At 40.2% G+C, this 24,529-nt stretch overlaps 1 protein-coding gene, 1 non-coding gene and 1 pseudogene across 2 annotated transcripts; 2 read left to right on the top strand and 1 right to left on the bottom strand.

Annotated features, from left to right (window-relative positions):
- Nucleotides 1-5,047: 5,047 nt before the first annotated feature.
- Nucleotides 5,048-10,938, bottom strand: LOC110202830 (CD9 antigen-like; annotated as a pseudogene).
- An 80-nt stretch (nt 10,939-11,018) lies between these two features.
- RACK1 (receptor for activated C kinase 1) lies at nt 11,019-20,487 on the top strand. Its single transcript, XM_020979206.2, has 8 exons — nt 11,019-11,241; nt 15,272-15,443; nt 16,345-16,492; nt 16,977-17,072; nt 18,422-18,532; nt 18,936-19,076; nt 19,680-19,790; nt 20,362-20,487. The coding sequence occupies exons 1-8, from the start codon at nt 11,133-11,135 to the stop codon at nt 20,425-20,427; spliced, it is 954 nt and encodes a 317-aa protein (XP_020834865.1). The 5' UTR covers nt 11,019-11,132; the 3' UTR covers nt 20,428-20,487.
- Nucleotides 19,146-19,214, top strand: LOC144458074 (small nucleolar RNA SNORD95). The gene has a single exon (XR_013487626.1). It is a non-coding gene; the product is annotated as a small nucleolar RNA SNORD95 (small nucleolar RNA).
- Nucleotides 20,488-24,529: the final 4,042 nt, after the last annotated feature.

The following is a 24,529-nucleotide window of genomic DNA, read 5'->3' as shown; positions in this document are numbered from 1 at the left end:
CTGTTCCACTGATCTACCTTTCTATTTCTTAGCCAGTACCAGATAGTTTTGATAATTACTGCCTTATAATATAATTTAAGATCTGGTACTGCTAAGCCTCCTTCCTTTACATTTTATTTTCATAGTTCCTTTGATATTCTTGACCTTTTGTTTTTCCAAATGAATTTTATTATTTTTTCTAGCTCCGTAAAATTATTTTGTTGGTACTTAATTGGGATGGCATTGAATACATAGATTAATTTTGGTTAAATTGTCACTTTCATTATACTGGCCCATGTCCACTCACAAAAAATGAATATATCTCCAGTTATTTAAATTAATTTTATTTGTGTACAAGTTTTTTTATGATTTTGTTCATATAGATCCTGGGTTTGTTTTGGTAGGTATATTCCCAGGCATTTTATACTGTCTAGAGTTATTTTAAATGTGGTATCTGCAGAGTCCTGTTAGTAATATATAGGAATGCTGATGATTTATGAGGGCATACTTTTTACATCCTGCTACTACATTTTAGTGAGTCTTTAGGACTCTAAAAAACCTTGTTTGGGTTTTTTTTTTCCATCACTGAAGTATAATGCATGCTACTCTAGCCTATTTTAACTTGTGTGTATCTCTCATTTGTAAATGTGTTTCTTGTAAGCAACATATTGTTGGATTCTGATTTTTATTCCATTCTGCTATCCATTTCCATTTTATAAGTGAGTTCATCCCATTCACATTCAAAGTTATAATTATTATTTGTGTATTTCCCTCCATCTTATTTTTCCTCATTATTGTCCTTCTCAGCCTCTCGTATTACCCTATCCTTCCTCTAATTTACTTCTAACCATTGCTTCCCTAATCCATACCCTTTAAAGAATCTCTCCCTTATCCTTTCCCCTAACCCTCCTATTCCTTATTCTAGCCACCCTTCTAAGATTCCCTCCCTTTTCCTCTCCCCCCCACCCTTCCAAATCTTAATCTACATACTCTTCTAAAAGTCCTCCCCTTTATCCTGTCACTTCATCCTCTTATTTCTTTATAAATTTGGAAGGCTTTTACAGATGTATATGTTGTTCCCTCTTTAACCTGGGTCTGATAAGAGTAGGTGTTTCCTCTGTATCAGTTCTTCTTCTCACACCCCATTTATATGAGATAATTGCTCCATTTCACCTTTTCCCACACAATTTTGCTTTTTAGAATCACCCTATCATACTTAGCTCAGCCCCAACCTTTCTTTCAACTACCCAACTATTAATGATAGTCAAGAATACTGATAACATTCTCACATAAAAGAAATAAACTTACTGAGTCCCTTGTAATTGGTCTTTAATGTTTACCTTATATTTCTCCTGGATCTCATATGTCAAATTTTACATTAAGTTCTGGTCTTTTTGCGACAAAAACCTAAAAGTCTTTTAGTTCATTAAATGTTCATTTCTTTTTCATTCAGGATGATACTAAACTTTGTTAGGAAGTTATTTTTGGCTGCAAGCCCAGTTCTTTTGCTTTTCCATAGATAGTATTCCAAGACCTATGATCTTTTACTGTAGTGGCTGCTAGGTCTTATGTAATTCTCCACAGTATTTGAATTTTTTTTTTCTTTCTTGTTGCTAGTAATATTTTATCCTTAACCTGGGAGCTTTGAAACTTGACTATCATGTTCCTGTAGGTTTTCTTCCTGGGATATCTTTCAGGTGGTGATTGGTGGATCTGTTGTAGTTTCATAGTTTGTTATGGGGGTTGTCACTAATGAATTCACAGACTCAGACCACTTTCAATCCAATAAGGGCATTTATTGAGAGTGACATTCTCCAACAGTCTGAGTTCTAAGAGGAACCAGTAATTTAGTAAGACAAGACAGGCAATTTCATAGTCTAATAATGCTGGTTATACAACAGAAATTATGAATATTAGAAAGGCAGGAGGGGTTTGTCAAGGAATTAGGCAATGGGGAAGAGGTTTATTAAGGGATTTCATAATGGGGAGGGGTCCTAGCCTCAGTGGAACTGTGCATGTGATTTCCCATAATGCACATGGAAAAACCCATTTGAGGGAGGCATTAATACATGATAATGATATTGTAATAAGCCTCTCTATGTCATAAATTCATGTAAAGGACAGCTTTTGCTATTATTGCCTACTTAGGGAAAGTCCCTTCTATTGTTTTGGGGTCCACATCCTGCTTGGGAATCCTAGTGATGCTACTTTCTGATTGGTTGACTATTGTGGTCCTGTCTGAGATTAGATGGATGTGGTTGTAGTTGAGTGCATGGACCAGTTCCACAATGAACACACAAAATGAATAGCAAAGAAATCCATTTATCCAAATCAGTAGTGAAATAGAAATCAGAGAAGGTATACATATGACAACATATACTAGACAATAAAGAGTGAAGGAGCTCTCCCATTGGGAGCAAGGTAACTCAGCTCAACCAAGAGAGAGAGTCCTAGATCTCACCCAAGGGGAAATTCCTTGAAGTCTCTAGAGTAGAAAGCTAGGGAGAGGGAAATGATGGAGACTGCCAGTTCCTCTTACATCTTCCCAGAGTTTTATTTTCCCTTTAGCAATGTGAAGTGGAGTTGGCCTCTTCTATCTTCCTTCTCAAAGCCAGAAGCCAGAAGTGTCCAAAGGGACTCAAAGTTTAAAGAAGACCAGAAGTTTGAAAAGTGTCAAAGAGGTCTGAAGATTGGAGTTCTCCCACTCTCACCAATTCCACCCCCGCTTTCATGCAGGGCAGGACATTTATCTCTATCAATAAAGAGAGCATCCCATAGGCTTTGGGACAGGACTCACACAATATAGTCTTTTAGTTCGTCTTCTTGACTCAAATCTTTCCCCACTTTAGTCTGTCCTTCACTTAGCTGCCAAAGTGGTTTCTCTAAAGCACAGGTATACCATGTCACCTCCTTAATCAGTAACTTCCACTGGCTCCCTATCATTTCCAGGACCAAATATAAAATTCTCTGTTTAGCATTCAAAGCTATTCACAACTTGCTCCTCACCCCACTTTCCCAGTCTTATATCTTATATCCATGCACTCTGCAATCCAGTGGCACTGGGCTCCTTGCTGTTTGTTGCATAAGATTCTTTATCTCCTGACTGTAGATTTTCACTCTTTCCCCTATATCTGGAATGCTTTACCTCCTCATCTCCACCATCTGGCTTCCTTGACTTCCTTCAAATTCCAGATAAAATCCCACCTTCTACAGAAGCCTTTTCTGACCCCTCTTTGTACTAGTGCCTTCCCTCTGTTGATTATCTCTAATATATCCTGTATATATTTTGTTTATACATAGTTGTTTGCATATTGTCTTTCCCATTAGACTTTAAGTTCAGAGTTGATTGATTACTTTAATGTTGAGTGAATGGTGTAGAATCAGCTCCAAATAAATGAAGTATGTTCCTTTTCTTTCAGTAATAATGAAGCTAACTGGTTTCCAAACAAATCTGGCAATTTTCCTGTTGGACTAGCTTGGAATGCTCTTCTTTCTCATTCTGATAAAATTGTTCTGCAGTTTTTCCATCTAGATAGGAAAAATTTAATCTGAAAGAGATCATATGAGGATGGGAAATGTTCCCTCTTGGGGAACATAGCAGAAACTGGCAAAGCATAAAAAGAGTTCATACTGGCTGGGTGGGGCAGAAAGTAAAGCATGGACAGATGTAGAAAGTTGGACAAAAAAGTGTTTCTCTAATTGCAGGCAAAAGGACTGCAGTCTTAGAACACTGAGAAAAGAGAAAAGAGCCCTAGCTGTCCTTTCTCTGACTAAAGCCCTTGGTTCTTTTTCCTGACTCCTGACTCATAGTGATTAGAAATCACTCTGAGTATAAACTGATAGTAAGCTCCTTGAGGGAAGGGATTATTTCATTTTTGTCTTTGTATTCCTAGCTTTTAGCACAGTGCTTTGCACACAGGGCACTCAATAAACATTTATTAAATTGAACTGAATTTAATTTAACCAAATTGTATTCCAGCTATGGCAGGAGGCAAGGATAGGTGACTCAGAGATGCCAAGGTGAATTTCCCCCTGAGATCTAAACACAACTCTTTCATATTTCCTGGGAATTCAATCTCTTGCTCTCACTCACACACCAATCTCTGAAAATTGTCCAGCTTCAAGGAAAAGTGTTTTTTCCTCCTTCCAGAACTAGAAGCTGCAATATACAGTTATTGTACCTGCACCACCTTGTGGTCATGCTTAAGAAATGCAATTTCACAAGCACCAAGCATGTGTTTTGAGGACTATACTACAAGCTATAATTATGGAAGAGAGAACAGAAAAGGCAATACTAACAGCTTTGATTATATGATATTAAAAAGATTTTTCATGAATAAATAAGTAGAATAAATCAACAAGCATTTATTGTGTGTCTACTGTATTCCAGACACTGAACTAGAATAAGAGAAATTATCAAACAGAATAAATCTCACATAAATCAGATGTCCAAGATTATGTAGGGGATTAACACAAATGTGTGACTAACTAGGAACTAGTCCCAACAGATAATTGGTTGAAGAATATGAATAAACAGTTTTCAAAAGAATGCAAATCATCAATAGTAACATACTTTAAATGCTCCAAGTCACTAATTATAGAAATGCAAATGAAGGAATGCAGTTCACCACCCATACTACTCATCAAATTGACAAAAAGATCTGGAGCACCTTTAAGAGGATAGTCACACTATTACATTTTTAAAAAATCATCATGTTCTTTATTACATATCAAATTTTCTTCAACATAAATCATGTCATCATTAAATTTAAAATATTCTTTCTATTTAAAGGCTAAAATGATCCCTAATGGCTCAAATGGTACAGTATCTTTGACTGGAATCTAACGAATATAATACCTTTCACTGCAGGATTTTTTTGATAATAAAAGCAAACCCCCCAAAATGCTTAGCTATAAACATTAAAAAAATAACAAACATAGGACAACTTTGTTTGAAAATGTGGAATGAATACTAAAGTTAGTGGCAAGCAAAACAAAATAAAACAAAAGACATTAGCAAAATAATTCTGGAGGGCAGATTTTCCTGTTGAGAGGGTGAAAGCAAAGACTATACCATTTCTTAGTTCCTCTGGATAGCACAGCATAGAATCATACTGAAGAGCACATCAGCAATCCCCAGGTCTAGTGATGTGAAACTTGTTGAAGACTTTATCAATAGCTTGTCAGCAAGACTGCGTAGTAACCAATGAAATAAGGTCCTTGCTGTGGCAGATGTCTGTGATTAATTGATCCAAAGGCCCAGATAAACCACAACAATTTAATGCAGGTTCCCCATCTCTGATCTAGTGCATGGTGTATAGCTTTGAGGGTGTTGAGGGGGGGCCTTCTTTGGTTCTCATCTTGTTGTACATTTCCCTCTAAATGCCTGGACCTCACAAATCACCTCATCTTTGTAGAAATAGCTCATATGGCAGTAGCTATTTTGAAGGCAAAAATCCCCAAGGAGAAGGCAAAGAACAAGCCCAATGTGTACTGCGGAACCCCAAAGTAGCTCAAGGAACCTACCAACATTATAAGGACACTAACTCCTGTTTAGATATAAATACCTGTGTAGAAACTCAAATGAATTATTGTTGTCTTCCCTCTCAAAAATATTCTTGGTGTGAGAGTAAAATCTGAGCAACAAGGGCAGCTAGGTGGTGCAGTGGATAAAGCACCCACCCTGAAGTCAGGAGGACCTGAGTTCAAATCCAACCTCAGACCAAACACTTGACACTTACTAGCTGTGTGAACCTGGGCAAGTCACTTAACCCCATTGCCTAACCAAAAAAAAAAAATTGAGCAACAGGCAAGGAACACAATTCATGCAAGCCAAACAACCTATTTAATGGATCTAGTACCTCCTTTGACTGGCATAGTGCACTGTTCTGGGTTTGTGTGCTCAGCAAAAGAAGCCAGGCACACATGGGCACTAGATCAGATCCAATGAGTAACTAAAGTAATGTAGGAGTGACTACTGGATAGCCATACCCTAATATACTGCTGGTGGAGCCTTGAATTGGTCCAATGATTCTGAAAAACAATTTGGACTTAGGCAAGAAAAATAAATAGGTCAAGCCCATTCAATCATCAATCCAGTACTGAGTATGTACCCCAAAGACAGAAATTAAAGTCACATATATCCTAAAGTGTTCATATTGAGACTTTTTATGATAGCCAAAAACTGGAAAGAAAAATAGATGTTCATAGATTGGAAAGTGGCTCAACAAATTGTGGCATAAAAATATAATGGGACAGGAATAGGAGGAATTCAGAGAAACACTGAAAGACTGATATGAGCTGATGCAAAACACAGAAAGCAGAAACAGGAGAAGAATTATATACAATTACTACAGTAAAACAGTTGAAAACAACATTAAAAACTGCTAAAATCAGAATAAAGATAATGCATTGGGTCCAGAGGCAGCTAGGTAGCTCAGTGGATAGAGTGTTAGGCCTAGAGTCAGGAAGCCTTGATTTCAAATCCAGCCTCAGATGCTTAATAGCTGTGTGACCCTGGACAAGTCACTTAACCTCTATTTGCCTTAATTCCACTGGAGAAGGAAATGGCAAACCTCTTCTAGTATCTTTGCCAAGAAAACCCAATGGACAGTATGGTCCATCAGGTCACAAAGAGTTTGAGACAACTGAACAAAAAAATGGGTTAACCACTTTACTGATATTACCTTTTTGGGCAGCTAAGTGGTACAGTGGATAGAGTCCTGGGCCTAGAGACAGGAAGTCTCATCTTCCTGAGTTCAAACCTGGCCTCAGACATTACCTAGCTGTGTGATCCTGGGCAAGGCACTTAACCCTGTTTGCCTCGGTTTCCTCATCTGTAAAATTAACTGGAGAAGGAAATGGCAAATCACTGCGGTATCTTTGCCAAGAAAACTCCAAATAAGGGTCATAAAGAGTCTGAAATGACTGAACAACCAGAGGATAGGTGATAAAACATATCTCCTAACTCTTGTTAGAAAAATAGGGGGGTATGAATACCTAATGTTGCACACATTGTAAGATGCTGATAACATTACTGCTTTTATTTGTGACAAGGGAGGCTTAGTCTTATGTGGGGTCATGTCTTGGCATATGTATGTCTGGTATAAAAAATGAAAGACAACAATAATTTTAAAAATAGATATTATATAAAAGGAGCACCTTTCCCAGGGTTCCAAAAGAAAGCCTGATTCTGCCTCCATTCAATAGTAATCCGCATTTATATAAAGTTTTAAGATTTATGAAACACTCTCCTCACAAAAACATTTGTAACACAAAGGTGACATTATTATTATTATTATTCCCATTTTACAGATGAGGAAACTGAGGTTGTAAGGGTCACCAAATTAATAAGCATTAGAACCAGAATTTGATTAGAGCTAGGTTTTTTTTCTTTACTTCAAATACTCCTTTATACTACAGAATATCTTTTAGTTAAAGAAGTTGAAGAATTATGAAGTCAAGGTGTTAGAAAAGTTATCAGTGTAGCACATATAGACCCTCACAATTAGTCTCTCCAAAACCCCTAATCTTGAAGGCAGGCCAGGTCCTAGGGGGAAATCTACTAACTACATTTCCCCTCAAGACTATAGGGATAGTGGATTCATTTTCTAATGCTAGTGAGCCTCATGTTCAATAGTGGATATCAATTAGTCAGACTTAATTAGCTTTTAGAAAGTTATTTACTGTGGTTGTAGTGTTGATATAAAACAACCTTCCCCCAGATCTGTGACACACTTCCATCACAGTCCAGAGGACTTACATATAAGGTCCAGAGGAGAGTGGGCACAACCTTAGGAAGTACATGTAGTAAAGGGGGGCAGCTCACTGCTCCTGAAAATCCTTTTTCCTGGAGCTGTCAAGATAGTCCCCTTATATGGTATAGCTATTCTGCTGGACTCCTTTTAGAACCTTATGTCTGTTTTACTTCACTGCATCCAGTTTGTCCTCATCTTCTAATGCAGACACTACTATCAGCTATTGTTGTCCTGGTGATGCTACTAGGATAGCAATGGACAAGTCCCAATCCTCTGGTCCTCCAAAATTCAAGACTTCTTTCTCTCTGGCTGAGTGAAGGGAAGAAACTGAGACTGAGCCTGAAGCTCAGGTTCTATTCTTTTGCCCAATTAATTCCTTCTCAGGGGCTCTGCTGGAACTACTCTCTCCTAGCTCATCACTCATTTAAATCTCCTGAGCTCTGAGTTGGTCTATTTTATTGACTCACAGGGAGAAACAAAGTTTCCAATCTGAAGATACTTCCTTTACAACCTCAGCTTATCCAATGGCTTTGAAGCCATGAGATAACATTTATTAAGTACTTACCACAATGCTTGACACATAGTAAGTGCTTAATTATTGATGATATATGAATTATTTCATTCCTTCCTTCCACCTAAATTGATCACAGCTTTTTTTTTTCAATTTTCTTTTGCACTTAATCTAAAGCCTAGGATGAATTGATTTGATGAAAGGTTCCCTCTCTGTCAAGGTATACTGGCAGTTAAAGTGGGGTAAGGTGATGTGATTGATTGACTTAAGGAGATTTCCAGGCCTTGTTCTCAGCTACTTCACACCTCTGGTTACTGATTCAACGCAGAAGTGCAGTCTTTCAGTAATTCTACAGATAGGAATATAGGAGGCTCCTCTTACATTAGCACGAATACTGAGATACAAAATAGAATGGTGAGACAGCAGGTATTTTTCCTTTAGTCCTCCAAAGACAGCATGTTATACAGGAAAACACATTAAACTAGACATCAGATCTTGTTTCTAGTTTCAGTTCTTGTACTGGTATTTGAGCAAGTTTCTTTACCTGCTTCTTGTTGACTTCATCTGTAAAATGGAGATGACAGTATTTAAATTCCTTAGTTTAGAGGGTACCCCAGCCCCCTGAAGAGTGTGTGTGTGTGTGTGTGTGTGTGTGTGTGTGTGTGTGTGTGTGTGTGTGTGTGTATATATATATATATATATATTATGGTGTAGGGTATGTTCAGGGAAGACTAGTACCTCTGGTGTGAGAGCTGCTGAGCCCTTTTGAGGGCTGCTTTCCACCTTTGGTGTCCACCTGATCCACCTAACTCTCACCTGTGACTCCAACAAGCTGTAGCAGGTACAGCAGCTACACCTTGGTAAATAGTTTTGGCAGATGGCTAAACCAGGCTGAGGGCAACCAAGGGATTTCAAACCTTTTGGTGAGTTTGGGGGTATCTACCCCAAGCAATGAAGACTCCCCCCGCTCCCCACGGCAGAATGGGTAGATGAGAACAATCTGTTCCAATGGCCATGAAGGGGACTGAAGCAGGCACTTGTGGAATGCTTAGAGCATGTTTAGTCATCAAAGATACCTAAGTCATCCAGAGCCATCATCAGTCACTGACTCTGTCTTGTCACTGGAAGAGAGACTGAGGCTGCCTCTTCGTGCAATTCTGCCTCACTTAAATCCAATTTATGCATAAATCAAAAGACATAACCCAGGCCATTTTTACCCATCACAAAGTCCCGTAGCAACAGACACATGATGAAAGCTGAGTCAACACATCTGGCAACATCAGAGCAGAAAAGTAGTGGGCGGCTTTGAGAGATTTGGTGTATAGCTCTGCATTTACTCAACTGGTTCAGAATACTCCCAAACTTCAAGGCTCATTTGATGAAAATGATGGGGAAAATCAGAAGCGGCTAAACGAAAAATAAGAACTCCACAGGTTTTACTAGCAGGATAGTTCATCAGTCTCTAAGAAGACAGCATTTAACTTCATCAAAAGTGCCATTGAAACTTAGAGATGCAGGATTCTTGGCTCAGTAAGAAGGCAGACGAAATTCAACACTTTTATGCCTATAGCTTCCACAAACCACAGAACCAGTCTTGACCAGCTCAGGGGCAACCCTGAGCAACAGGTACAGACTTGAGACTTTTCATGGGACTTCCTAAATATCCTGCTCCCTGGTTTATTTTATTTACATATGTTTTCTTCCTTAATTCTCACTTGCCCTAAAACTCCCAGAAACTATTAATATCTCACACTTTTCCACACTTTCTTTGAGCAGCTCTTATCTTATCATTGTGCCATAAAAAATGACAAAAGATGAGTTTAGAGAAACTTGTAAAGTATGAAAGGATGCAGAATGATGCAAGCCTAAACCTGGAGAACACTGCATAAAATGACTGAAACAATACTGTCACAAGTTGTTTCCTCTTCTATTTTTAATGGGGGTGGGAGGGCAAGGAAAGGGTTAATGATGTTGGTGACGCACCCACGCCCCCAAACGGACTATTCAAACATTTTTTAAAAGCACGTAAATTTAAAATTTTTCAATTTAAAAGCAGGAAGCTCCGAAGCGGATAAAAACAGTAGAAAGTAAAGTGTTGACCTTATTAAATACTTTTTTAAAAAGGAAGCAATTTTTAAAAGATTCTTAGTTTCGTTACAATCCTTATTTTTTCTATTTTGTATTAAAAAATGTTCCTATTTTTGGTAGAGGGGCATATATAGCTCGCCAAGGGGAAGGGGTGGGTCGCACTGAACTGGAAAAGCGGCTACAGAGGTTCGCAAAACCTTAATCCTGAAAACGATATTTGAAGCCTCAATCAACCTTCAACTGCAACGCGTGGGCCGTGTTTCACGTAGCGAAGGGGAGCAAAGACGCGTCCCCCAAGCCCAACTGACCGTACAGTTTTCGCTTCTCTCATTACCAAGGTCCTTCTCTCCCCGCTCACTACGTAACATGGCTTCATGGCGCTCTCTTTGTGGGTTTCTATTCTGGTTTTTGCAACCAAAAGATCTGGTAAAACAGCAAGGACACACAGTGAACGCAAACATCAAAGACACGAGATGCAAGAACTCGGCCATAAAAGGTCCACTGCGCCCGGGAAGAGGACGTCACGACGCACGGTCGTTTTGCCGCCCCTCCCCCTGACGTCACCCTCTTTCGCCCATTGGCTGTGGACAATACCTCCGCCATTTCGTACGGAAACGTGTTACGTGGGACCGCCATTTTGAACGGGATCCGGGAACTTCGGGTATATCCGATTCCGGCCGGAAACTGCTCTCTCTTTTCTTGCTGGGCTCCTGGCGTGCGGGAGAGCCGGCTGGTCTCTCTCCGTGCAATCTGGATCCATCCTTCCTCCTGGAGCGATCCACCGAGATCTCGTCATCATGACTGAACAGATGACCCTTCGGGGTACCCTTAAAGGCCACAATGGCTGGGTGACCCAGATCGCCACGACTCCCCAGTTCCCAGACATGATCCTGTCCGCCTCCCGAGGTACCGTGCCGCGGATCATACCTGCCAGGGGCGGGTGGAAGGTGACGGTGGGGGTAGGGAGTTGGAGGAGGCACGTCCGCTTCTGCTGAAGGGGTGGAAGGCAGGATTCCGGGGCTGAAGGAGGATGGGCGGCGGGGCCGGGAGGCGGAAGAGCGACTGCGCCGGTCGCTTAGCCGGCCCTGGTGGGCGGGAAGGAGGCTCCAGCCTGGCGGGCGGCGGGCAGGGGTGATTTGGGGGAAGTTGGGCAGAGCTCATTTTGTCTGTGGGGTGAGACACGGGCTGGGTGAAACCATTTTCCGGTGGGGACCCGGACTGTCCTTGTGCATCAGAGATAAAAGGGGTCTCGGGAGGGTTGCGGAGCAGAATAATAATTGTCCTGGGGTAAAAAAGGCCCCGTGGTTTGAGGGGTGAGTCTTACTTTCTTGCAAGCTGGTTGCTAGGGTAGCTAGGTGGCGCAATGGATGGACCTGAGGAGGACCTGACCTCTGAACCTTACTTAGCTGGGTGACACTGGGCAAGTCACTTAACCCCTGTTGCCCCCCCCCAAAAGAAAGTTGGTGGCGTGTTGCCTTGGACCATGTTGGGGACGTCAAGGGGGTGGTATTCACATTCTTACCGAAAGAAAGGAGGCAGAAGTGGCCCCTTATTCGGGGATGTCTGAGCACCTACTTTTTTTTTCCCCCCGTAAATCCAATGGCCAGCGCCCCGTCTTACGATTCCTGAACCCGCCTTTGGTGCCCACCCCTCACCACACACTGTTTTCCAAGGACAGTGACGTCTGACAAGGACAAGGACCTCTGAATGGAATCTGTGAGTCCTGATTATTGGATTCTTCTTGTTCCTAGAGATCTTGAGTTTTGGATATTCATCTTAATCCCCCAGACCCCAGATAGCCTGAGCCTCAGGTTCACATTGAATTGGGGCTAGGAAGGAAGGGATAGACATGTATATAATGCCTGCTATGTGCCAGGGCACTGTCCTAAGCTTGTTTGATCCTCACTAAAAGGCTGTTACTCCTATTTTATAGTTGGGATAACTGAGGCAAACGGGTTAAGTGACTTGTCTGTAGTCATACAGCTACTGAGTGTCGGAGACACGATTTGAACTCAGGTCTTCCAGGCTCCCCGTGCTTGCTGGAAGTGCTATGGAAAGAGTGTTGGTTTTGAGTATGAGGACTTGGGTTCAAACTCTGGCTCTACCCTTTACTGGGTGATGTTGGGCCATTTGCTTCTCCCAGCCTGTTATCTTTATTTTGTAAGTACTAGATAATCCCTGAGGTTCTTTCCAGCTGTATCACTAGGATGTGTAGACCCTAGTGCTTCAGAATGCTGTCTGAGGTCCTATTAATTGGGGCTCCAACATAGGTCACCAGCAGGAAGTTTTTTCCCAATTTCTAATGCTATTACCTAATTTTTTTAATTTAATGCTGTTCTCATTTATCTGTATGCCTGATATTCATACTATGACTTGATTGAAGAATCAAGAAATTAGGATTGTTTTCATCTTTGTATATTCAGGACCTAGAACTTAGTGGGCATACTTACCTGTTAAGTGTTTTTGGAATTTTACTAGGAGGAACAGTTCAAGAGCCCGGTGTAAGATAAAGTTTTGTAGAAGAGAAACAGCAAGTAATTTTAGGCATGAAGAAGATCTTGAGGAAAAAAGGCATGGGAGATGAGGTGGTTGTCTACTTCCAGAGAAGTGTTCTGGGGCCAGAGAAGCAATGATGATTTTCTAACACGCCGTCTGATTGCCTGTGCTGAATACAGAGGCTGTTTCTGAGCTTCATTCTTGTCCTTTGGCTGGATCTTTTCATTCCTGGTGAACTAGCGTTTCGTTCAGCTAGTTTTTATTAAGCATCTCCTATGTGCCAGGCACGTTTCTGAGTTTTGGGGATACGAGAAAGGCCAGCTTTAAAAGGGAAGAGTTAGATAGTTCTGCCTGCCCTGGCTGGCATTTATATAGTGATTTACATTTTATGAAGTGCTGTCACAAGTGAGAAAGTTGGGCCACAGAAGTGACTTGCTAGTAAGTAGAATCAGGATTTCAAATCCAACTTTCTGACTTCAGGTCCAGTGCTACACTACAGCTGTTTCTGTATCTTAAATTGGCAAGACATTTACTTTTGGAATGTTGTGATGTATTGAAAAGAGTGCTGGTTTAGGAGTGAGAAGACCTATCTGGTAGTAGTTATCCTGTAATCTTGGTTAAATCACTTTAACCTCTTTGGGGTTAAGACTGAAGGAAAATCCATTTTTCTCATGCCTAAAATGAGAATGTTGATGTGTAACAGAATTGTTGGGGGTGCGTGTGACCAAGACCAAGTCTCCTCTCTAAGCTTCCCTAGTTTCTTTCAATTAATGAATATCCATTGAAGCTCTTTCTGTGTTGAAAGCACTGCTAGACCTTGGTGAAGAAGTCTTTGTGAAGAGTTGATTTTTGAGTCAAGCTCTTATGGATGGATGAAAAATGTAGGCAAAGCTCTAGAGAAGGAGAAATTACAAGGAATGTTTGGGAAATAATATAGTCGAGGTTTCTGAGACATAGATTAAGGAATATGAGAATGAAATGGTAGATTTTAAATCCTAGGCAAAGGAGTTTTGCCTTTAATCGGTTGGCAGGAGTGGGGCACAGGAAGACTGGAAATAGTCTGGTGTTGTAAAGAGAGCATATAGATAGCTAAGGAGGGATGCAAGAGATTGGGGGTGTAGGTTGGGGAGAGGTGATCTGAGCTTCTAATCTGAGCCATATTTTTCAGAATGTGCCATTAACCTTTTCAGCCCAAAGCATTTAAATGGATGTTGCAGAAATTGATTCAGATATCTTCCACTTTTGTAGTACTGTGAGGGGAGCTTAGAATCCAGTTGGGGCAGCAAAGTTAATAATATACATGGAATAATGGAAAAAACAAAGTACTGTATTGAGTTGTGATCTTTTGACACATCATTTGGGTGCTTTTTTTTTCCGGAGCTCCATGATTTTTATTTTATTTTCAACATTCATTTCTTTATAAAATTTTGAGTTCCAAATTCTTCTCTCCCTTCCTTTTTATCCCCTCCCCAAGATAGCAAGCAATTTCATATAGGTTATACATGTACCATTATGTTGTGAAAGAATCAGAACAAAAGGGAAAAAGAATGAGAAAGAAAACCAACAAAAGTGAAAATAGTATGCTTTGATCTGCATTCAGACTCCTGATCTGCATTCACATTCTTTCTGAATGTGAATAGCATTTTCCTTCATGAGTCTTATATCATTTGGGTTTTAGAGAAAGGCCAAGTTGGGGTGGGTAGACAGTCTGAACAAAGACAATAGAGGGAGAGGGTAAGCATGAAGTTTCTTAGACCAAGCACCATGAAGACGAGGAGAGTTTGTGTTCTCTCTTAAAATGTTTTGTAAGTATAGATGTTATGAAGCAAAAAGTACCAAACCTATTCAGGGGAATTGAGCTTAGATGAGTAGGAAGTTAAGATTATAGCTTGAGCAGCAGGGTGATTGAAGCATTATTTTAGAATCAAAATCTCTTCCCAACAGGTAAATATTTCTCTTCTCTGGACTTTTGTGGCACTCCATTACTGTTTATGTCCTCTTTAGGGCTTTTATTTAACTGTTTTCTGTATAGCTGTCTTGTCTTCTTGTTGGTAACCCCTGTAATAACACCTAGCATAGTGTTGGGTAGCTCTCAGTTCCTTAACTGAATTTAATCTGGGACAGGTGACAGTTTCTGTCAATATGAAATTTTCCAACAAGTCTAGTTTAAATTTCTTGTAAAAGTATTCTACATTTCTTCATCTAGATTTTGGAGAAACAAGTTATTCATGTAGGTAATAAAGATCTCTTCCATGCTTCTACATGTGATATGTTTTTTGTAACTGTTAGCTTTGAGAGCTTTGGAGCCATCAGCACTGACTGGACATCCCTAACCCTTTTGGTCCTATCAGCATAAGAACTAATGTGTGATGGAATTGAGAGGACAAAGATGAATTTAGTTTTACTCATCTTTTCTTTTGATTTGTTCCCTCCTATCCAGATAAGACCATTATCATGTGGAAGCTTACCAGAGATGAAACAAATTATGGAATCCCCCAGCGTGCCCTCAGGGGTCACTCACATTTTGTTAGTGATGTGGTCATTTCCTCTGATGGCCAGTTTGCACTCTCAGGCTCCTGGGATGGCACACTAAGACTGTGGGATCTCACAACGTAAGTACCCCTTTGGGTAGGTATTAAACCTAGGTCCTTGGCAAAAGATAGGTAGGATAGAAGAGGGGAGGAAGTAGACTTAGAAGGGCCCTAGAATTATATAAATATGTACTAGCTGTGTAACCCTGAGCAAGTCACTTAACCATGTTTATCTCAGTTCCTCATCTGTAAAATGGGTTGGAGAAGGAAAAACCCACAAATGGGGTCAACAAAGAATTGGACACAACTGAAATGACTGAATAGTTACATAAAATTGGTGTGTGCTCCAGGTGTCCAAGTGGGATAATGGTTTGAATGAGGAAGGATCATCCTAGGGGGATACTGAAAGTAATTAGAGAAGTTTTTGTGGGCTGGATCAAGCCAATGAACAAATGGCAGCTGGGAGAATTGTTCTGAGGTCAGAAGAAAAGAATTCATGATGTCCCGGTGATGAGAGTATGACATTGTCAGCTGACTCCCCTGGGGACTGAAGACAAGTCCTGCAATTCTGATGGGACCTTTGAAACTATAGGCAAAGATATTTTCCAATAAGACTTCCCAGTATTCTCTCCAGACTCCCAACTCTACCTTATTGCAAAGAAAATTAGGTGAAACAAGTGACATCAGATGTATACAATATTCAAGATTTTGTACCTATCTCTTTCCCATACTGTCTTCATCCCCCAAATCCAGGGGAGGAAGGTGTTTCACTATCTTGTCTGCTGGGACCAGTGTTAGTCATTGGACCTAGATTTTTAGCTAGGAGTGAGTTCTAGCTAGCATAAAGAAGAGGTCATTTTTCCTGGTGGGCTATAAAGACATAGGAGGCTATGAAAAACCCAGTGTAGAAGAGGGATGTGGAAGACTGTTTTGGGGAAAGGGGAATTCATGTATTTGAGAGGAATCCTGTCTTCCCATCTAGTGGCACTACCACCAGGCGCTTTGTTGGTCACACCAAGGATGTGCTGAGTGTGGCCTTCTCTTCAGACAACCGCCAGATTGTCTCTGGTTCCCGGGATAAGACTATCAAGCTGTGGAACACCCTGGGTGTCTGTAAATACACTGTGCAGGTAAAAAAAAATCAGTATAGGATTATATAGTATACACAATTCATGTCAAAGACTTGGGGTTTTATTGTACTATAAGCTCAGTTATGAGTCTATTTGCATGTGGAATGGTTAGCCCTATTTGCCCGTCTCCATCCTGTTTTCCCGCCCCCATATAAGTATGATGTCTGGATTAGTTGTTAATCTAATATTTATTGAGATTTTGTTAATGCAGAATATTGGCCTGGGTGTGCAGCTGACAGCCCATGCTTTTGAAAGCCCTTCATTTAGTAGCAGTGGTGGTACTTGTACACAAATAAATGTAGATGTAAGGTTATTTCCCACTTTGGTGCATGCATGGATATGGCAGGGAGTATTTTCTCATCCATTCAGTCATTTTGAACCAACTAGGGTGGGAAGAAATTAAGTCAACAGAACCATAGCCTTAGAGCAGTGGACAGGGACAGGAATAACTGTGTCTAACTTTTCCCCTTTGAATATCCCACAGGATGAGAGCCACTCAGAGTGGGTGTCCTGTGTCCGTTTTTCACCCAATAGCAGCAACCCCATCATTGTCTCTTGTGGCTGGGACAAGCTGGTCAAGGTGAGAATGATCAAGATTGATCTAGGTGTCAGCCCACTAATACGTTCCTGAATTTGGCGGTTTTTCTGATCAATTAAAATGATATCACTTTCACCAATTCACAGTCTTCACTTCCTGAAGACATGGCTAAAGATACACTTTGTTGATTCTTTATTTTTTTATATCACTATCGGTTTGTATTTGCCCTTTTTTTTCTGAATTCCTTTGTTCCTTTACTGTATAACATTCAGTTATGTATATATAAGTTTATTCATTTATGCAGTCATTGACCACCAGTTTTGTTTCATCGTACGGCTGCCAGAAAGTATTGCTGTGAATATTTTGGTTGATAAAGGAAGCTTTGCTTTACTCTCCTGGAGACATGTACCCAGTTGTATCACTGAGTGGAAAGGTTACAAATAATTTAGATACTTTTATAATTGCAGAAATTTTGGTGCAGAATGGTGGGACCAGTTCTCAGTTCTACACAGTGCATTAGTTGGCTATTTTCTGAACATTCTCCTAATACTTTCTATTGCTTCTCATTTTGTCAGATTGATAGATGTGAGGTAAAACTTTTATTTTGTTTTAATTTGGTTGTATTAATAAGGAAGGATTTTTCATTTATTTATTTTTTTAGGCAGTTGGGGCTAAGTGACTTGCCCAAGGTCACACAGCTGGTAAGTGTCAAGTGTTTGGTCTGAGGCCGGATTTGAACTCAGGTCCTCCTGACTTCAGGGCCGGTGCTCTATCCACTGTGCCACTTAGCTGCCCCATTAATGCAGGATTTTTTATGGTGGGTGAAAATTTACAATTTTTCTTGAGCCTCATATCTTTTGACCACTTGAGGAATAGCTTTCTCTGGGTCTTAGGTATGTGTCAGTTTCCTTTATGTCTTGGATATCAAGCTTGTCAGATTTGATGCAAAGATACTAATCTGTAACTCGAAATTAGGAAATTATCCCTAGTTTGAGTGGTTCTTATATATTGAGCATCTAGCCAAGCTATGAAATGCAAAGGCCTGGTTAACATTTTCAGATCTGTGCTTTATGGTCTAAATTAGCAAGTAATTTAATTTATATAGGTGTTGGGTTTTGATATCTATAAAAGGGGAGAAATAATCCTTGTACTACTTATACTGCTGCTAATTATATGACTCTAATAGATTTTAAAGAGTACAAGTTAGTAAGTATCAGACTAAAGTCATATTCTGTTTACTGGTAAAAAAAGAAATCCATTCTAAAGTCAAGTTTCTATTGGATTTTCATCATTGGTCTCAGGAAAACTGAAAAATTGCAAGTTAATTGTGGATTCTATATGAAGAGCAGATCCTCCCTCTGAAACTTCTCCCTCTTCTCACTCATTACTAGGTCTGGAACTTGGCCAACTGCAAACTGAAGACAAACCACATTGGTCACACAGGCTACCTAAACACAGTTACAGTTTCTCCTGATGGCTCTCTCTGTGCCTCTGGAGGCAAGGTATGAGAGGTGGAAAGACCTTCATCGAAAAAGCTACCCAAGGGTTAAATATAAGAAAACCTTAGTAAGTGGTAACTGAGTTTTAAGGGTCCTAGCCTGAAGGGTATTCACTTATTCTTGATCATGGAAACCAGTGCAGTAGAGTGGGGGCTTGATAGGTTTGTAGTTAGAACCAGAATTTCAGTTAGCACTACTTGTGTGATTTTTTTTTTGATATATCATTAAACCTCTTGGGGTACTGCTAGAAAAGCAAATTGTGTCCTGGCTCAGTAGGAACAGGGAAAATGACAAGAATTGAAGAGTTTATGGGCAGTCCCAGAACAGGAAGAAGGGGAACTGGAATGAAATGGGCTGATTTGCAGGAAATTAACTGTATGGGAATATTTCTGCATTCTGTTTGTAGGATGGTCAAGCCATGTTGTGGGACCTCAATGAGGGTAAGCACCTCTACACTCTGGATGGTGGTGACATAATCAATGCTCTCTGCTTCAGCCCCAATCGATACTGGCTCTGTGCTGCTACTGGGCCCAGCATCAAGATCTGGGTGAGTGATCGGTTTCAAATTGCCTAGATTTCAGAGAAATATTCGTGGAAGGGGCCTAGGGGCCATGGTAGAGCTGTGATGAAACCCAACATGCCATCTGACTGACCCTGCTGAAATCCAGAGGCTGTTTCTGAGCAACCTCCTGGCTCCTCAAGGTCTGAGTAGGAAAGGGTCTGGGATATTCCCTGAATTGGTAGGCAGTGATGTTCTATATCTAGCCCTGAATTGGTAGGCAGTGATGTTCTATATCTATGTCATCTCTCATAAGGGAAAAAATGCTGAAATGTCTTATTGGATAGTTCAGTAGTTTCTGGGGTCTGATGTGTGGCACCCCCCCCCCCCCCCCGTATGGTCAGCAGTATTCAGAAAGTTACTACATCTCTGTGTGCCAAGGGAGAGAAATGTTTCTACTCCTGCCTCCAATGCTTAGTCACAGCCTCTGTAAATTGGGGGTAATACCTACTTGACAAGGTTGTAAGAGTCAAATGAAATGAAATAAATAAAAATCGAGGGAAGAATATACACATACATATATGTATAGACTTTGCAAAACCCTAATGCATGGTGTAATTCTAGTTATTATTGTTAACTTGTAAATTTCAGGACCTAGAGGGCAAGATCATTGTGGATGAGCTTAAGCAAGAAGTGATCAGCACCAGCAGCAAGGCTGAGCCTCCCCAGTGCACTTCTTTAGCCTGGTCTGCTGATGGCCAGGTAAGTGTTCATCTTGCCCTCCCTGACAGAGCTGATTGTCTCAGGGAACCCTTGGACCCTTCTTATATACACTGGGAAGGAATTGTTGAAAGCGGTCTCTGTCTCTGTCCCTGGGCTTGGGTTATTAATTGCTTGGAATTGTAATTTATTGGAGAAGCAGTGTGAGCAGTGGAAAGAGGACTTGGATTTGGATATTGCCTCTACCACTTCCTTCTTAATACTCTGGCCAAGTTATTTTACATCTCATTTTACTTTTCTGGGAAATGAAAAGATAGATAGAATGGTATCCTGTGATTTGATAGGGTTCCTATCTTCGATTAAGTTTCCATGTGGCTCATTTATTCAATAGCCATTTATTAAGTGCTTACAGTGTGCCAGTTCCTGGCTTCAGGGAGCTTATATTCCAGTTTGGGAGATAAATATGCATGTAGAAATTAAATACAAATTTCCAAGGAATGGCACTAGCAACTATGGTTAGGGTAGGGTTCCTATTCTGTAAAGGAGGAGGGAAGACTGCATTTTATTTTGGAGCTTATGTGTGTGTGACATTATATTTGTCTTCTTCCTGCAGACCTTATTTGCTGGATACACAGACAACTTGGTACGGGTGTGGCAAGTTACCATTGGCACTCGGTAAAGGGGTCAACCATAACTCAGATTTTGAAATAAAGACCTTAATTTCTGCCTTTTGAAAAAATGAAGTTGTATTTTTTTGGATTGGATGATCTGGTTTCTCAACTGATCCTCTGAAGATACTTCTGGTACTTCCCCATATTCCCTGACAAGAGAAGAGGGTTTTTAATCTAAAAGCTGCCAAATGACTTTTGAGGACAGATTCTTAAGATCAAAAAAGATTGGGCTTACCAAGAAACACAGACTTTGGGGGCAGAATCATTGGCTAATTATAGTCATGAGAATAGAAAAGAGCAGTAAAGACTCATTTTTGGAGTATTCAGGAAGTGGTCATCTTGATGGAAGGCACCCTTCCTTAGCTGGCATCCAGTAGCCTTCAACCTAGCGTTAAACGTAGACTTGATTTTTATTCTGAACCGAACATAAAGAGGCTGTTTCTACAGGCATTAAGAACAGGAAGGAGATTGTAAACAAGACTGTAGGCATTTAATTTCTTGTTAAAACTGTATTCTTTGACTTGCTATTAGAGGAGCGGCTTCCTTGGTCATAATCAGATTTTTCAGAGATGACTGAAGCAAAGATTTTTCCTCCCAGTCAAATTTTTCTAATTTATCTTGTGTAGCTTGTCATGATATATTTTGTTTTATCCATTTTTTGGAGTATTCTGTATATTTAGTTTTATTTAGTTTGTGTTCTCAGTTAATTTTTGGACTCTAAGCTCCTTTACCAAGCTACAAAATCTGAAAAATCTACCTAATTTTTCTGGGTATCTATTTTATCATATAGAGGAAATAAATAACACTTTCTACACTTAAGCTACTCAGGGATAATGTAAAGGTGACAGTATATTAAGATGATAGCTTTGGAAGATAAATGTATAGTGTTTGAGTTAGTAATAAGCTACTTGTGTACCAAACTGTGGTTTCAAAGTAAAATTGAAGTTTTTATTGGATTGTTCCTTCTTCCCTGGTAATCTCATTAAGTAATCACAGAGAGTTGTGCTTGATGATTTGGATGCTCTATAAAGACCTTCCACTAGTGAGACATATCTGGAACCCAACTCTAAGCTTGACAACTCAACATAGGCTGTCCCAGCCCTTTCTGGTGGCTCTTGGGGTGGTGTGGTTATGGACTGTTTGACAAGGGGGCTGAGGCTGGGGAGTCTTCCATCCAAAAAGCATGGTTCATGAGTCAAGTGCACTTTTGGTAGATAGTAACTGGGGCTCAAGGGCCTCCTCCCTTGTGAGGATTTAAATGTGTTGTACTGTGGCGTAATGGTAAAATATCAGTGGAGTTGGTGTCAAGATGAGAGTGTGGATTGTGGCTCTGTCCATTACTGTGACCTTGCTAGAGAATCCCTGGGGCACAATCATCAATCAAGGTTATTAATTTTTGCTAGTTAATAGCACCAGGTAATAATTAATACACCCTCCAGTCCCCAGATGGGTGGTAATTCTTGGGCTCTCTTTGTGTGTCACCCAGTCAGTCCCTTTTTGTAAAATCGGAGGAATGACTATTGATCTAATTTTGCAGTCCTATACTCTGGACTCTGGAGCTTGGAATTTAAAGAAAGATAAGATAATGGAAGAGTATCTTGGTACCAATATGCTTTAACACTGCTTCCCAGGAAAGGTAGCACAGATGCCTAGCATAGACAACATTTGCACTGTGGGCAAAAGGATTGACGTTTCTAATGTCAGGATTGCAAGTTAACAGGGATTTTGAAGTGGTTATTAAAATACATTAGATGTGAGCATTTTGGAGCACAGTACAAAGAAGCAAAGGATGTGAGCAAAGAACCTGAATGCCAAGAAAAAAATGAGAAAGGGCCGTGGCTGAGGTAGGCCCCCCTTTGATTTCACTAGAGTGAATACCCACATTGATGAGATCTAAATTCACTTGAGTACTAGAAAGCAATGTTACTTGGGGGCAAAACTGAGATATGACTTAGAAACTGAATTATTTTAAGGTTTCATGTTAAATTATAAGCAGTTAAGGTTTTTTTTAACTTGGAGTTGGGTGGCCTGCAAAGAAAATGTGAAAACAAGCATGAATCTACTGTGTAGTTCCATAAGGCATGGAAAAGTTATTAGTGAACATTTGCTTAAGATTTCTGTCCAAGATTGACTTCTGAATGGACAGCAGGCAATCCAGCTTCCATAAAACTAATCTTTTAGTTCACACCAAATCAAATTAAGAAGTCCGTGTGATTTCTAATACCCTAGAATTGCAAAGAATGTCAGCCAGAAATCCATGACCAGGAAACTGACCCTGCAGGGTATTCCCAACACAACCAGGGACATCCGAAGCTAACAAAGCTTTGTGTTGGGACATAGCAAGAGCCAAAAGCAAAGCAGTTTTATTAAGAAAGCCTTTGGATTGGCTGGGAACTTGGAAATTCCAGAGATTGTTGACATTACGCAGACTAGAACACCTCAGGCCTAGGTGTTCTTTAGGTCTCCATCCATTAGAGACTTAATGGTGAGGTAATTTCAGGTCAGCAGCCTGGGATTCAAAGTGAAACAAAGTAGGGCTGATACTCTAGCAAGTGCAGCAGAGGGCAGAGCCTCAATTTAGTAACTAAAGTTGGGAGAGATGAGCACCTGCCAGTAAAGTACTGCAAATTTAGCTAACTAAAAAAACTGCAAATAAAAGGAAGAACTGTTTTTTTTTTACAAGGACTACCTAAAAGAAAGCTCTGCTTCTTAAAACAAGAAGCAACTGCAACACTCAACATTCACTACAGCAGTGGTGTCAAATTCAAAATAGAAAGGGATCCCTGTAGGTCACATTGGCTTAGAAAATCACAAATTTAACATCTATGTTGTATTTTTAATTGAACATTTTCCAGTTTCATTTTAACCTCAAAGGGGCACACTTGGGAGTTCTGCTTCCTTTGACACAGCACTAGGGGCACATCAAATGGGCTGGGCATTTTTTCTGCGTGCGCCCCCCCCCCATACCTGGAACACTCCCCTTTCCATCTTCTTGATTGTAGTGTCTTTTGTAAATTATTTCCTATTTATCTTGTATATAGCTTTGTATGTATTTGTTTGCATGTTTTCTCCCCTATTAGATCTGTGAGCTCCTTGAGAGCAGCAACTGTCTTTTGCCCTTTTTTGTATCCCCAGTGCTTGGCATATAGTAGGCGCTTAATGTTTATTGATTGATATGGCCATACACACCTCCAGCCAAACCAGATATGCCAAATTTTCCTGACACTCATTGGGAAAGGATTAATATGATATTTAGTCATCTACCTCTGTTGAAAATAAAAATGTTAGGAACACCTAGGTAGCAAAAGAAATAAAAGCAGCATTACAGACAAATGTACATAGGACTTAGCACAGTGTAGTAGAGGCCTGGATTTGAATTAGTGCTTTGTTTGACTTAAGTCATTTAAATGTTTCTGTGCCTGTTTGCTCATTTATAAAATGGCTAGTCAGTGGGGTCAAACAGGTGGCCAGACCAGATTAAAATGCAACCAGGAAATGTTTAATAAAATAAAAACACAATGGAACATGTTAATGTGTGGTTTTCTAACTCATTCCAGGAACACAGGGGTGCTTATTTAGTGGCCAGCATTTCCACTTGAGCTTGACACCATTGGACTTAGATGACTTCTTTCCATCTCAATCAATAATGCTCTTACAAGTTTTGTTAATTGTATCTTCTTTATGGTTTATTTCTTTTAGTTCTTGGGTGTTAGTGCTAATCTAGTTCCCTTTGTGTTAAACTGGAGTGGGAGGTGTTTCTAAGTGGAGGAAAATCTTAGGTATGAGGGGAGGATAAGCTGTTTCAATGGTGAAGATGACTGGGTAGAAAGCTGCAGCAAAAGGAAAGGCATCAAAAAGAATGGAAAGCCTGTAGGGGAAGGGGTGAGAAAGATGCCCACTTAATACAGGTAGAGAAGATAAAGGGTGTATGAAGCAGAAGTGATTAAGAGAGAAAACTCAAGGAGATCAAGGTGGAGCCTGGTAAAGGAGGAAAGGGAAATCCAAAGATCAAAATCAAGTAATGAGAAGGGGATCTTTTGGGCCACCTCCCTAAATCTTGGGACCCATGTGTGACAGCTCAGTTTCCTCCAGTTACTTCCATGTGCAGAA

This window comes from Phascolarctos cinereus, unplaced genomic scaffold (genome assembly GCF_003287225.1).
Source record: "Phascolarctos cinereus isolate Bilbo 61053 unplaced genomic scaffold, phaCin_HiC Scaffold_5;HRSCAF=322, whole genome shotgun sequence".
NCBI lineage: Eukaryota > Metazoa > Chordata > Mammalia > Diprotodontia > Phascolarctidae > Phascolarctos > Phascolarctos cinereus.
The sequence above is the reverse complement of the archived record's forward strand: the minus strand, read 5'-3'. Positions and strand labels throughout refer to the sequence as shown.